The 15,957-nt window shown below is 45.5% G+C and overlaps 4 protein-coding genes across 4 annotated transcripts in view; 2 read left to right on the top strand and 2 right to left on the bottom strand.

Annotated features, from left to right (window-relative positions):
- LOC144696999 (uncharacterized) overlaps positions 1 to 15,957 on the bottom strand; it is a 608,705-nt gene that overhangs the window by 271,798 nt on the left and 320,950 nt on the right. The window lies entirely within an intron of this gene.
- LOC144697121 (uncharacterized) overlaps positions 1 to 15,957 on the bottom strand; it is a 392,678-nt gene that overhangs the window by 101,325 nt on the left and 275,396 nt on the right. The gene's annotated exons all lie outside the window — the stretch shown is intronic.
- Positions 1 to 15,957, top strand: part of LOC144697096 (uncharacterized) — a 470,203-nt gene that overhangs the window by 429,785 nt on the left and 24,461 nt on the right. The window lies entirely within an intron of this gene.
- Positions 370 to 1,539, top strand: LOC144697853 (interferon-inducible GTPase 5-like). Its single transcript, XM_078569828.1, has one exon. It carries the CDS (start codon positions 370 to 372, stop codon positions 1,537 to 1,539), a length of 1,170 nt encoding a protein of 389 aa, XP_078425954.1.

Raw genomic sequence — 15,957 nt, 5'->3', positions numbered from 1 at the left:
AGGGCGTGGGTGTCAGAATTAACCGCATGTCGGCCAGACCAGGTAAGGACAGCAGCAGATTTCCTTCCCGAAAGGGCATTAGTGAACCAGATGGGTTCGTGGCCGTCACTAGATTTTTAGTTCCAGATTTTTATGGCATTCTAATTCCACCATTTGCCATGACAGGATTTGAACCCGGGCCCATACAGCATTGCCCTGTGTCTCTGGATTACTAGTGCCATCCATTATGTGGCACCTCTCCTCCCACGTGTTGTTTGTGGGTCTTAGAAACGGAAGGAGGACTCTTGGAGCTCATCGGTGTGTTCATTCTTTGTTCTACGCTGTAGATTAGATTCTAACTATGGTTTATTTTTTTCTCAGCTTACGAGCATGGATTTTGAAATTGCGGGGATTATAGGAAGATTTTCAGATGCCATGAGCCGTGGCGGGATATCCGAAGTGGCATCTTTAGTGAAAGCTGAGAGGAGCAGATTGGAAAGTGTGACGGTTCATGTGGCGGTCACCGGGACCCCGAGAGTGGGGAAGTCTGCTTTCATTAATTCGGTCATGGGTTTCAAGGATGGCGAAGATGGTGCGGCACCCACCGGCCCCGCCCAACAGGTGACAAAGCCGGCGCCTTACAGCCGGCCGGGGAACCCCAGCTCCGTGTTCTGGGAGCTGCCTAGCGTTCCGGGACCCGGCCTCTCGTCGGGCAACTACCTGAAGACGGTGGAGGTCGACAAGTACGTCGGCTTCTTCATCCTGTCATCGACGTGGTTCACGTGGGAGGTCGCAACCCTTGCCAGCGAGCTCAGGCGGGTTGGCAAGCAGTTCTACCTCATCCGCACCAAGATTGACTTGGGCCCTCCTGGCTACAGGGAGAAGGAGTTCGTTGAGGACGTCCTGAATGTTTTCACCGCCGACCACTTTGCAAATCTGAACATTGAATACGCGATTGCTCACTTCTTCTGTGTCTCCTGCCACCAGGTTGACAGGTTCGACTTTCTGGAGTGCGTCCAGGCTCTGCAGAGAAATTCCTCTCCTCCACTCCAGAAACACGCCCTGCTGCTCTCCCTGCACTACCTGGCCAACAAGATGGAGCTGAAGGACTCTCTGAGGGAGTTCATTCCGGTGTCGGCGGTCTACAGCTGCCTCATCGACCCCATCCCGGTCGAGCAGCTGCCTTACCAGGCCAATGTCCACTTTCTGTACAACGAGATCCGGCTTTACCGCGTCCTGTTAGGGCTGGACTACCCGGCCTTGAGCAAAAGGGCCAAGCTGATTCGCCGGCCGACCTTTGTCCTCTCGGATGAGATCCAGACCACGATGGCGAAGATGCTGACGGAGAAGGGCGTCTCGGAGGAGCTGCTGAAGTGGACGGAGAAAAACGTGTCGGTCTCCCACAGCTACGTGAAGTGGATTCCCTTCCTCGAGACCCTGCCTGGAGGGAAGCTGTCTGGGGCTTCCACCATCCGCTTGTTGGATACCATGCTGCAGAAGTTTACGGACGATGCCTGCCGTGTTCAGAGGAAAATGGAGGATGTACTGAAGGGTGAATAACATTGTTTGAGGCCCAACAATCTAATGGTGTTTGGTACACATGAAGGGAGAGGAAAGCTCAACTTCAGTATCAAAGGCCAACATTGGTATCCTCTGGTGGGTGAAGTGGCTTAATTCCCTATTTTCCTCCATAGTCTGCAATGTAACCTTGTTTCAGAGGCATTCCATGCTCTGCCAGTCCAAGATTGTTAATGCACAATGCATTCTCTTCAAGTACAAAACATAGCCATTTCATCCCAAGACCTTCACCTTCCACAACTAACTAAACGAGATTGGCTTGCAGATGAAATTCTAATTGGCAGTCCACATGGGCATGGGCCAAAATTGAAGGCTAGGCACTACAAGACTCGTATTTCACTGCAGCTGGTAGCTACCATGCTAGCTGGGTGTGAGGTTTCGCCTAAGCACATTACTGCAACCATTCAGCTGTTGTCAATGCAACATATTGACTGACCCTCTTTGTCTGAATGAGCAACATAACCCAGATGTGTTTTCTTTTGTAAGTTTAAGCTGTATTGTACATCCATGTGTTGATGCAATATTGGGGATCATTTCTTCTATCCTTCCCATGTTAAAAGTAGCAATAGCTCTTGTAGATGTTGTAATAGTAAACACCATCATTAAACAGCCAATGACGGTCTTTGGAAGCCCTAGTGTAGATTGAATTGCTGACTCTCCACTTTTAAAGGTGATGGGCGTGATATTTTTGACGTAAACCGGAATCCAGTGTGTTTGTCGCGCAACACTTCAATTTAAAAAAAAAAATTGAACCTTTGTTTCAAGCACATCAACACTAATTGAGCCCAATATTTTGGCAGAATGGCTGACTATTGACGGCACTGCTTTGTTTTCCTCTCCTCCCAACAGGAGGAGGTAGTAGAAACTTGTCACTGCAGGGGGAGTTGGTGGGTGAAAGGCCAGGATTCAATAAGGAAATGCCAAATGTGTGCAAAAGAAATGGAAGATGTGATTTCTGAGCAATGCAAGTAAACTCACTTTTTTTTGCTGAAAATGTAAACAAAGCTGTTTCTTGTACAGATTACAGCTGAGTGAGTCTCATTTTATTTCACGAAAGGAATGCTATTGGGAGTGTCAAAATTCTCACAACTTAACGTTTCAGTCTATTTCCAATTGATAACTGAACTCACTACGGTTATTTGAGGAACTTCAGAATTTAAATTAAATTATTAATGTGTACAGTGACTGTTATCTGACTTTTCAAAGTAGCTTTAGTGAAGGGTTTAACTGCAGTTGACTTAAAAAAAATTTTTTAAAAAATCTTCAACATTTTGTTAACTGCTGCATGTAACCTGTTTGTCATCCACTTTTTTCATTTTCCAGTTCTGTTCAAGAATTTCCTGTAAATACTGTTTTCATAAATGCAGGTTTGTATGTGGGTCATCAAAGACTTTTGTATTGGAGCTGTCTGTCACCCGTGAGGAATTAATTTATTAAAATGAATAACTTATGCAATTTATCCTGGAGTCAGCTACCTTGGAATTTTTTTCTCTATGCTAACTGTGTAGTTATGTTTCTGTAAAACTGGATTCGGTATACACACGTTCCCAAACCCTGGATAACTTTAAAAGCAATTTTTGTTTAGATTTGCAGCATAATGAAGCTATTTGGCCCATGTCTGTGCCAACTGGGATTGGTCCCTAGCCTTGTGGGTTACAGCATGACACGCAGATTTCCAAGTGCACTTTTTGGAGAAGTGGTGGCGTAGTGGTATTGTCACCAGGCTGGTATTCCAGAGACCCAGGATAATGCTCTGGGGGCCCTAGGTTCAAATCCCAATGGTGAAATTTGAAGTCAATTTATAAAGTAAAATAGACCCCATGTCTGACCATTTTTCTTGTTGTAAAATCCCATCCTGTTCACTGACCTTCAGATGTCCTTATCTGGCCTGCATGTGCCTCCAGATCCACAGCAACGTGGTTGACTCTTAATGTCTGAACAAGGTCAGTTAGGGATGGGCAATAAATGCTCACCAGGCCAGCGATGTGCACATGCAATAAATGTGTACAAGGTTGCTGCCTGTACCCCATCACATGAATTTCTAAAAATTCATTCATGGGATGTGGGCTATGCTGGCTGGGCCAGCATTTATTACCCATCCCTAGTCGCCCTTCAGGGTGGTAGTGAGCTGCCTTGTGGTACAGATACACTCACAGTGCTGTTAGGGAGGGAGTTCCAGGAGTTTGACCCAATGACAGTGAAGGAATGGCTGATATATTTCCAACTCGGGATGGTGAGTGACAATGATGGGCACTTCCAGGTGGTGGTATTCCCATGTGTCTGCTGCCCTTGTCCTTCCAGGTGGTGGTGGTTGTGGGTTTGGAAGGTGCTTTGAAAGGGATTTGGTGAATTCCTGCAGTGCGTTTTGGAGATGGTACATATTGCTGCTACTGTCAGTGGTGGAGGGAGTGAATGGATGGGGTGCCAATCAAGCGGGGCTGCTTTGTCCTGGATGGTGTCGAGCTTCTTGAGTGTTGTGGGAGCTGCACTCATCCAGACAAGTGGAGTATTCCATCACACTCCTGACTTGTGCCTTGCTGATGGTGGACAAGCTTTGGAGTCAGGAGATGAGTTACTTGTCACATAGTTCCTGGCCTCTGACCTCTCGTAGCCACAATATTTATATGGATAGTTCCGTTTCTATGCCCATCTAATATTTCTGCCAATGACATTAAATTTGTCTCCTAGTTGTTGAAGGACACCAACATTCCCCTTGGTGAGGTCAATCTGTGGGCAATGGTGGGCAGGTAGCAAATGATCCATTCAGAGGGGTGTCTGCACTTGGCCTTCAAAGAGAAAGGTACACCAAGTGACAGGTTCTGTCTCAGGCATTGCACCATGAAGCTGCCAAGTGACATTGGGGATTGTTGCCACTGGCCATTTGTGGCATAGCATGCCAACCTAAAAGAATTGACTTCCAGGTGCAATTGTCGATGGTTAGGGCCTTCGTGTCATGGCTACAATTATCCCTGAACCATTGCTTTGGTTGTCCACTAGTAATTTGGGTCCATGTACCTTGCTACACGGAAGGTCCTTGGGAGTGTGTCCATCTTCCATGGTTATAACCACAGCCGGTGTTAGTTGCTGAGCAAACCAAATCTCAGGGAAACTTGTCTTATGGACTATACCCTTTGTTTTTTATTCTGAAAACAAGGCGATGTACCGATCTTAGTAAGAAGTCCAGTAATGCTTTTACTTTTATTTCTTAAAATCCCAAAAGTTTTATTAGCAACAATAAAAGGAAACGTAAACACACACGATTAGTTACACCATTAATGTTAGTTTTTTTAAAAAACATTCCCCAAAAAAAGAAAAATTCTACTTGGTCAATCCTACAAGTAAACACCTCCCCCCCGGCAACACCTCCCAGGCAACAGTCCCTTTATAGATGTGTAATATTACTGGATTTTATAGTTAACCAAGGCGAAGTGTTGTAGCTTTAATAAAGGCATAGCACATGACTTCTAACCTCTTCCACTCTACGTTGGAATCCACTTCAGAATAAAACTGCTTGTTGCAGCCCAGGACTTTTCTGTTGACTGAATGGCCGGTTCAAATGGCAAGCTCTCCGGGCCCAGAGCTCCAGCTATCTCTAATCCTAAACTCTTTCCCCTTCCATCCCAGTTCCACTGTTCTCACACCTTTGAAACTCAAATCCTTCCACATATAAAATCTTTTTCTGTTTCTGTCTTGTCTTTGCTTTTTGGGTCAATAAAATATCGTCACCCCACTACTCTATCTATGGAACTCCCTGTGAAATGTAAAGATGTTTTTTGGTACCTCTGACTCCCCTTTGATATTCAAACAAACTCTCAACTTCTCTAAAAATGCAAATTTTAGATCTAACCTAGTTACTTGTACCTCAAGCTTAACACCCCTATCCTTTACATCTTTCAAAACCTAAAGACAACCTGACTCCAATTAATCTCCTGCACGTGCACATATCAACACAATTAGGCAGTCCCCTCAAATACAGAGCTCCTTGAGGAAATGGGTACTTCATATCCACTCTGCATCATGGCCCTCTCCATTATAGATAAAATGCCTAACTTTGTACACCACTTACATTCTATTCCTTGGTCTCCTCTGTTCCAAAGAAAGCGAAATAGAGAACATTTCCTTCGGGGAAGCCCCTTTGGAAGGGCCAGATTTAAGGTGAGATCGCAGCCAATAAATTGTGTTCCGTTTTAGATAAGAAGCCTGCGAGTTTGAAGTGGGCGTGGAGGATTCTGACGACTAAACCTCAAAGTTTTGCATTTTGGCGAACAAAGAATATCATTACCACGTTGATGAGTCCCTCTGGGTAGCGTCTATGGTAGCAGAATGATTTAATATGCTACAACATTAGCACATTTGGCATCTTGACTTCCCAATGTGTGGTGTGTTTGGGGGGAAAAAAATCTGAAAAATGAGTCTGAAATGTCCAACCACCTCTATGCAGAATCCCTCAAAAGTATAATTATGTGTAATCGTTCCTGCAGTTTATTTTTTAAACTAGAAAAGCCATCCAACACTAGCTTCCTCTTCCCAAGCCAGTATGCCCAGTGGTGAGGCGCAAATCACTCCAAACCCACTCTGGTGCGCAGGACAGGTCTTTCATATGCCTGATACCAGACTCCGGAAGCAACCGCTGTACTCAGAACTCAATGGAGGCAGGAGACGCTTCAGTCACGCTTCCTCCCCCCGCCCCCCCCCCAAGTAACACCGACTCATGGGAGTCCCTGGCTTGTGACCGACCAAAATGGATGGAGGAGGTTCTTTTATGAAAGTGAAGCCCAGGCGTCCGAAAGAGCGCGCAAACCCGCGGAGGAACCATCCGCCCCACCCTTCAATCTCCAGCTTCGCTGCATCTGGCACAGTCTGCAGATGGTACGCTGGGCTTCTCAGCCACCATAGAACCCATTGGACTGTAGTGGAAGCAAATCATCCTCGACCCTGAAGGGCTGCCCAAATAGGAGATGTTAAATCACTGCACAAATTATCACCTCCTTTCAAAATATTAAACAGGAATTTTATCCAAATAAACTTTTTAAAATTTTCCCCTCTAGCATTTCATTTAAACAGTTTTGAAAAGTAATGCACGCACTGATGAGGGTTCAACCAGAACATTCAGTGACTCGTCTGTCTCAGTGCCATTATATTCCAGCTACCAAGGAGCCTTTGATATATATTTAGACAGTGAAAATACAGCTGTAAGTGAATGGATATTGAGTCTTAAACCCAAAGTGCTGGAAGAGGTTGAGACCTTTTGAATGGAAAATCCGATGGGGAATTCGGGAGAAACTTCATTTCCCAGCGAGTGGTGAGAATGTGGAAATCGCTACCACCGGGAGGAGTTGAGGTGGACAGCATAGATATGTTTAAAGGGAAGTTGGAGAGACATTAGAGAGAAAGGAACAGAAGGATGTGGTAAGGGGGTGGGAGGAGGCTCATGTGGAGCAGAAATACTGACATGCAGCAGATGGGCCGAATGGTCTGTTTCTGTGCTGCTGTCGTGTAGAAAAGTCGGCCCTTTCAAATAAAAACCCTATGGATAAATTTAATCATGTGAAATGTGTAATTGTTTAAAGCCTCAATTTGTTTGCTAGAAGTTTCAATGAGTTGAAAAAGCAAATGGAAATTTGTGTGGAAAGTTTTTGGATATATGTAGGAGAAGAGACTTTAACATTTTGTTCAATAGTAGGGTCTAAGGCCACAGATGATAGTCAATGAGCCATTACCGCTTAGAAGGGAGGCCATTTGGCCTATCGAGTCCATGCTGGTCCTCTGTAGAGCAATCCAGTCATTCCCATTTCCCCGACTCAATCACCGTACCCCTGCAAGTTTCTTTCCATCAGGTTCCCACCCAATTTCTTTTTGAAATCATTCATCGTCTCTGCTTCCACCACCCTCGAGGGCAGCGAGTTCATTACCACTCGCTGTGTAAAAAAGGTCTTCCTCACATCTCCCCTACATCCCCTGTGCGAAACCTCAAATCTGTGTCTCCTGTACCTCGCTAACAGGAACAGCTTTACTTTGTCTACTTTATCTAAACCTGCCCTAATCTTATTCACTTCTAACAGTGGAGATGTTAACATTTTTTCCCCATAGGAAATATTGACATTATTGGAACATTAGAACATAAGAAATAGGAACAGGAGTGGACCATTCAGCCCCTCGAGCCTGCTCCGCCATTCAATAAGATCATAACTGATCCTCTTGTGTTTCGATTTTCACATCCCCATCTAACCCCGGCAACCTTTGATTCCCTTGCCTCACAAGAATCTGTCCACCTCCGCCTTAAAAATATTCAATTACCCCGTCTCCACCATCTTCTGAGGCAGAGAATTCGAAAGTCGCACAGCCCCCTGAGAGAAAAAAAATTCTCCTCATCTCTGTCCTAAAAGGGCGACCTCTAATTTTAAAACAGTGCCCCCTAGTTCTGGGCTCACCCATAAGAGGAAACATCCTTTCGACATCCACCTTGTCAAGGCCGTTGGGATCTTGTATACACTTCAATCAAATCACCCTGAGTTTTGAATACAAAACCTGACTGTATACCCAGCATGGCTTGTTGGCTAGCAGCCTGGCCGCAGGGTCAGAGGTTGTGGATTCAAGGCCCAGTCCAGTGACTCGAGCCCACAAGCTGGGTTGACACTCCTGATGCAGTGCTGAGGGAATGCTGCACTGCCGTATGAGGCTTTCAACTCAGGGCCCCCCATCTGCCGTCTCGGGTGGATGTAAAGGATTGCAAGGGTACTATTCCGAAGAAGAGCAGGGGAATTATCCCTACTGTACCATGAGCATTTATCTCTTGGCCAATGACACTGAAAAAAGCAGTAATCACATTGGTAATCCTACAATGCGACAGTGCTTACAATTCAAAAGTACGTCATTGACTTGTAATGTGCCTTGGGATGTCATGAAAGGTGCTTTATAAAGGCAACATATCTACCAAATTGTTTAGAATAGATAAGAGTTGTGTATTACTGAGGCGACATGCTGCGAAGATTTTCGTCTTGCACTTAGCAGATTGGTCAAGGTATTACTTTGGACAATGCACCAAGGGAACTGTTTCGCCCCCAGGCTTTTGTTTAATTCAAAAAAAGATGCAATGCCTGGACATGTTCCTTTTACCTGCAGAGGACACGTTCCTGTTTCTGAATACATGTCGCTTCTGCTAAATCTTCTTGATCGGAACTCATGTATCCTGAGCGTTAGCCTGGACCACTGGATTACTAGCCCAGTGACAGTACCACTACACCACCATCTCCCCCGGAACTCTTTGGGCTACATTTAAGTTTTTAGTGGGTGGTTGCACCTCAAGAAAGTTTAGTGACTCTTGATGGCCTGTGTTGACAAACTCTTGTTTGGACATGGAGGCAATTATTTGGCCTTGATCAACCATCCTGGCGTTGACCGTTGATTAACTTGCCTTCAGTATTTCCTCCCAATTTTTCAGCAATTAGATGAGGTTATGTTCTCTTTTAGCCATCTTAATGCCTTTTAAGGAAATATGTCCTCTTTTTCAGTCCTCTTAATGCTTCTTAAGAAGATTTTTTTTACCTTTTTCCATATCTTAATGCCTTTTAAAGAAGATATTTTCCTTTGTTCAATTATCTTAATGCCTCTTGAGAAATGCTCTCTTTTTCAGTCATCTTAATGCCTTATAATATGCCGCCTCCATGCATTTGAGGAGATATTTGATCATCTTAATGCCTTTTAAGAAGCTTTTCAAAATTCTCCAGATTTTGGGAAGGTTCCATTAGATAGGCATATAGCAAATGTGATTCCTTTATTCAAGAAGGGAGGGAGACAGGAAGCAGGAAACTACAGGCTCGTTAGCTTAACATCTGTCATCGGGAAAATGTTAGAAGCTATTATTAAAGATGTTATAGCAAGGCAGTTAGAAAAACTCAAAGCAATCAGGCAGAGTCAACATGGTGTTTTGAAAGGGGAATCATGTGTAACCAATTTATTGGCGTTCTTTGAAGGAGCCACATGTGCTATGGATAAACGGGAACCGGTAGATGTACTGTACTTAGATTCTCAGATGGCATTTGATAAAGTGCCACACAAACGCTATTGTGGAAAATAAAAGCTCATAGGTGTAGGGGTGTATTGGATAGAAGATTGGCTGGCTAACAGGAAACAGAGGGTAGCCATAAATGGATCTTTCTCTGGTTGGCAGGATGTGACGAGTGGTGTACCGCAGGGATCAATGCTGGGACCTCAACTTTTTACAATTTATGTCAATGACTTGGACGAAGGGGCAGATGGTTTGCTGCCGACACAAAGATAGGTAAGAAAGTAAGCTGTGAAGAGGACATAAAGAGGTAGACATAGATAGGTTAAGTGAGTGGACAAAGACCAGACAAATGGAGTACAATGTGGGCAAATGTGAAATTGTCCATTTTGGCAGGAAGAATAAAAAAGAAGCATATTATCTAAATGGTGAGAGATTGCAGAGATCTAAGATTCTGGATGATCTGGGTGTCCTAGTGCATGAATCACAAAAGGTTAGTATGCAGTAATTAGGAAAGCTAATAGAATGTAATAGTTTATGCGAGGTGAATTGAATACAAAAGTAGGGAGGTTATGCTTCAGTTGTATAAGGCACTGGTGAGACCACACCTGGAGAACTGTGTACAGTATTGGTCACCTTATTTAAGGAAGGTTGTAAGTGCGTTGGAAGCAGTTCAGTGAAGGTTTGCTAGACTAATACCAGGAATGGGTGGGTGTCTTATGAGGAAACATTGGACAGGTTAGGTTTGTATCTGCTGGAGTTTAGAAGAGTAAGAGGTGACTTGATCGAAACATTTATGATCCTGAGGGGTCAGTGGATGTGGAGAGGATGTTTTCTCTTGTGGGAGAATCTAGAACTAGGGGTCACTATTTAAAAATAAGGGGTCGCTCATTTAAGACAGAGATGAGGAGAAAATTTTTCTCTCGGAGGGTGGTGGGTCATGAAACTCTCTTATTTGAAAGGCGGTGGAAGCAAGGTCTTTTAATATTTTTAAGGCAGAGCTACATAGATTCTTGATTGACAAGGGGGTGACAGGTTATCAGGGGTAGGAGGAGGTTACAATCAGATCAGCCATGATTTTATTGAATGGCGGAGGAGACTTGAAGGGTCTTGTGGCCTACTCCTTCTCCTAGTTCATATGTTTATGTCCTCATTTTGGTTATCTTAATGCATTTAAGAAGATATGTTCTCTTTTCCAGTCATTTGGGAAGATGTGTTCTATTTATCAATCAACTTAATGCCTTTTGAGAAAATATGTCCTTTTTAGTCATCTCATGGCCTTTTAAGAAGATGTGCTCTCCTTTTGCGAATGCCTTTTAAGATGTTCTCTTTTTCAGTCATCTTAATGTCTTCATCTTCATGTCTTTTGAGAAGATAGGTCCCCATATCCTTCAGCATGTTAATGCCTTTTTGCGACGCATTTTTGGGGAAAGGGGCTTGTAATGGCGGGAGGGGCCGAATAACCACCCCAACCACGTGGTCCTCATTTTGAATTCCGACCGTTGGCGGGAAAGCTCGAGCCGCCCGCCGCCCGCGCGGGGTCTGGAGGTGGTGGGGAGCTGATTGGACGGCGGGCCGCCGCCGCGCGATGGACGAAACAGAAACGCCCGCTGTGATTGGTGGAGGGGGCGTGACGATGGCTGTCGCCGCCCCCTCCCTGCGGCCGCCCCGGTATTTAAGCCGTTAGATGGAGGGGGAAGCGATGCCATTTGAGGATGTGAGGTGGAGGGGCTGGTCATGGAATAAAGTAGAAATAAAACATATAAGAGGGAACACTGTTTTTGAAATAAGGTTACTCTAATCAGGAGAGGCTCCCCTTTGTTTTAAAAAGAGAAATAAAAGGCAGCCAGGACCTCATTGGGATGCCAGTTTAGGCAGGGTCAAAGGTCACCCAAACATTGGCCAACTAATGTGGCTCTGACTGCATGTCAGAACTGTTGGACTTAAATGAAAAGTTTCCCTGTTAAGAGGAAAGATAGGCTTTAAGAGATAGGGGAGGTTGCGACGTAGTCGTAGAGCAAGTCAGTGAAGCGTGTCAGGTTGGAGGTAGGCAAGTGACCAGTGGCAGGCTGAAGAGTTGAAATAAGGCAGTAAAGGGTCTCAGAGCACCAAAGGTCCAGGTAAGACGAAATGGCAGGAGTTACGTGCACACACACACACCATCATCATCATCACACCATCATCATTGCATGTGGGGCAAAAGGGAGAACGGCGCCAATTTCACTTGGGATTCGCCGAGTGCCCCTCACTCAAAGGGAGCCAGGGCGACGCTCCGGAGCGAATTGCTTTGGCGTTGCACCCTTCAGCCATCTTGCGGAGCCCTGGCCAACGTTGGCGCGTGGGAGGATTTGGGTGCCCCACACCCGAAACGCGGCAAGCTGCCCCGCTGGCGGCAGCAAGCAATAAAGGGCGGCGAATGGCATGTCGGCTCTCCCCTTGCGAGGGAGGTGCTGTTTTAAGAGTAAGGAAGTTTTGCCCCCATTATACAAGGCCTTGGCGAGTCCACGCCTGGAGCACATGTGCACAAGTTTCAGTCTCCTTAGCTAAGGAGACTTGCCTTTGGTGGGGATGCAGTGAGGGTTCACGAGACTGATCCCTGGGATGCTGGCATGGGGGTGATGCGCAGAATGGCCTCCTGACTCATTCCGTGAATCCCTACGAGAGGGCCGACCTACGAGGTGAGATTGAACTGGGGAGCCTGTTACCGCTGGAGTTTGGAAGAACGAGAGGTGATCTGTTTGAAACTTTGAACATTCTTCGAGGGTTTGACGGGGTCGGTGCCGACAGACTGTTTCCCTCCTGCGGCTGGAAAGTCTAGAATGGGGGGCGGCGGGGGCACCACAGTCTCAGGGTGAGGGGTCGTCGATTTTGGACCGAGATGAGGGGAAATTCCTTCACTCGGAGGGTTGTGAATCTTTGGAATTCTAACCCCCCCCCGCCCCCCCACCCCCCCTCCTCACCGAGAGCTGTGGATGCTCCGTCGCTAAGTCTATTCAAGTCTGAGACTGATAGGATTTTGGGCGCGAAGGGATAGGGCGGGAAGGTAGAGTCGAGGCAGAAGATCAGCCGCCATCCTATTGAATGGGGGAAGGGGAGCAGGCCCGAGGAGCTGAATGGCCTCTCCCTGTGCTGCCGAATGGCCTGTTTCTGTGCCCTATATCCTGAATGGTTTCCGACAAGTGCCCTAGTTCCTTCTGCTAACACCCCTCATGCGAAAAGCCAACAGATTTGTAATTGCAGGCAGACCTTTAAACAATAGTGAATAAAAACGGGGCTCACGAAATAATTCATTATTTAGGAAGTAAATAGGAAGGGAAACCCCCGTTTAAAAATCGTACCATTGTAACTTATATTGACTTTCATCATTCTCTCAACCAAAATACACCCACTGACTCTCCCTCCCAAACCGGAGCTCAAATTCAGTGGTATTGTGGTCACCCTTTGCAAGGCAGTCATTGACTGTTGGATGATTAACAAATCCCTCCGGTTGTCCCTCCTCTCTATCTCTCGCCTGGCCTGTTCCCGAGCCAGTTTGAAAATATACTGTTCTAGAAAAACTGTCCTGGCTGTGTTCTAGAAATTTGAGACCGCGAGTAGAGTGCTGGTGTAGTGTTGTGGGTTTAAACTGCCCACCCGTGTATGTGAGGGTGATGAGGAAAGCTCGCATGTGGCTCCTGAATTATTTCATGAGCCCCATTTTTATTCACTACTGTTTAAAGCTCTGCCTACTCTTACAAATGTGTTGGTTTTTGGCATGAAGGGTGTTAGCAGAAGGAACTGAGACACTGGTCGGAAACTGCACAGGATCATACAGCACAGAAACAGACCAGTCGGCCCAACCAGCCCATGCTGCTGTTTATGCTCTACTCGAACCTCCTCCTATATTCCTCATCCCAATCTATCATTGTAAGCCCTCTATTCCTTTCTCCCTCATGTGTTCATCCAGCTTCCTCCTTAAATACATCTACACTATTCACCTCAACCATTCCCTGTGGAAGCGAGTTCCACACTCTCTCCCACTCTCCGGGTAAAGGAGTTTCTCCTAAATTCCCCATTAGATTTCTTGGTGACTGTCTTATATTGACAGCCTCTGATTATGCTATTCCCCAAAAGAAGAAACGTTCTCTCTGTATTCACTCTTATCGAAACCTTTCATCATTTTAAAGACTTCTACTAGGTCACCCCTCAGCCTTCCATTTTTTCCAAAAGAGACCCAGCCTGCCAACCCTTGCCTGATATATATACCCACGCATTTCTGGGATCACCCTTGTAAATCTTCCCTGCGCCCTCTCCAGTGCCCCTGTATCCTTTTTATAATATGGTGAACAGTTCTGCACACAGTACCGTAAGTCTGGTCTAATCTCGGTTTGGTGCTGGTTCAGCAGAACTTCACTACTTTTCAATTCTAGCCCTCTAGAGATAAAGCCTGGTGTTTGTTTGCTTATTTTTATGGCCTCGCTAACCTGTGGCACGGTTTTCAATGATTGACATATTCGTAACCGAGACCCCTTTGTTCCTCTACTCCACCTAGACTGCCATCTTCCAAGTAATTCATGACCTCTCTGTTCTTCCGACCGAAATAAACTACCTAGAATTTATCTGTGCTGAACTTTATTTGCCAATTTTTTTCTCATCCTGCAAGTTTGTTGCTGTCCTCCTGTAATTTGTTGCAGCCCTCCTCAGTACTGACTCTTTCCCCCAGCACCCCCCTGCCAATTTGGCGTCAGAGGCAAATTTAGAGATTGTATTGTGAAACTATTCCGATACTCCTGAGACTGATATAGTGCCGGATAGTAGCAGAATATATATATTTCTGCTATTCCCCAAGACCTGCCCCAGTTTCAGTAGTATAATGCAGTCTTCCCTAGTTAAATATCTGATGAGAGAGTGATCGCTTCCAAGCTTTTATTCTCATTCACGGGACATGGGCACCGCTGGCAAAGTCAGGATTTAATGCCCTCCCCTAAATTGCTCCTTGAGAAAGTGGTGGCGAGTTGCTGCCTTGAGTATAACTGAGAGGCTTGCTAGACCATTTCAGAGGGCAGTTAGGAGTCAACCATATTGTTGGGGCCTGGAGTCACACGTGGGCCAGACCAGGTAAGGTTGGCAGATTTCCTTCCCTAAAGGACATTAGTGACCCAGATGTGCTTTTAAAACAATCAGATAGTTTCATGGTCACCGTCACTGAGACGAGCTTTTAATTCCAGATTTATTTAATGAACTGAATTTAAATTCCCTCCTGCCAGGTTAGGATCCAAACACACATCCAGGCCTCTGGATTGATAGCCTAATAACATAACCGCCCAGGCAATCCCGTTTTATAAAATTTTGAAGGAGTTCTTCCAAATGACCCTTGTGACACCAGTTGTTGAACCACACATTCAACATTTTGATCTTGACTACTCTATGCCAATTTACTGATGTATGAGATAGTAATCTAGAGGTTATTACTTTTGTTTTTGCTTTTTAATTTAGGCCCTAGCTGCTCATGCTCCCTGAGCAGAACCTCTTACACGATAATACCTATGTAGCTGGTACCTACATGAACCACGATAACTGGGCCCTCTCCCTCCCTCTCCACGTTATTCTCCAGCCCGAGGTGACGTCCTTCAATCCATTACTGAGCAGGCTGCACAGCATTCAGGACTCACACCCTTGGCTACTGTCCCCGACTATTCCTACATTTTGTTCTCTCCGCCACCCCCCACCCCCAACTTGAATGGTCCCCTGTAACTCGGTACCATGGTCACTTTGCTCATACATCAAGCAGCTTTCCTCATGGCACCAAGAACGTTGAATTTATTGGACAAGTGCAAAGGCTAATGCGCCTCCAGTGCTACCTTCTTGATACCCATACCTTTATCACCAGTAGTCACAGCATCCCATTCCTGACCACAGACTAAATCTGATATTATGTGACTGAAGACGAGTGGCTGCTTGCTGAATCAAATTGTCCAGACAACTTTCTCCCCATTGTCCAAAGTTCAGGCTCCAGCTCAACAACTCTGAACTGAAGTTCCATGAACTGCACTTACTGCAGCTGTGGTTGCTGTGGATCACTTTGGTGCCCACCAACTTCCAAATGCTACGGCTGCAACACATCATATCAAGTCAATTCTGATCTGGAAGTTGCTCAATATCAGAATATTTCCATCATTTTCTAATTTTATTGCATATTTTCAGCATCCACAGTATTTTTGCTTTTCTTTGACCCGGGGAATGTGAGAATATGGAAATCGTTATATTAAGAGTTTGCGAAGCATGTCAGAGCTGGGAACTCATGGGTACAACCACACCACAAATACACCGTCCACCAGCTGTATGTAGACAGAGATTCACTTGGTCATCCCATTTACTGACACAAGAACACAGTCGCGTCAGAGGGAGACCATTCA

Source organism: Cetorhinus maximus, chromosome 23 (assembly GCF_964194155.1).
Source record: "Cetorhinus maximus chromosome 23, sCetMax3.hap1.1, whole genome shotgun sequence".
NCBI lineage: Eukaryota > Metazoa > Chordata > Chondrichthyes > Lamniformes > Cetorhinidae > Cetorhinus > Cetorhinus maximus.
This window is presented reverse-complemented; position numbering and strand designations above follow the sequence as displayed.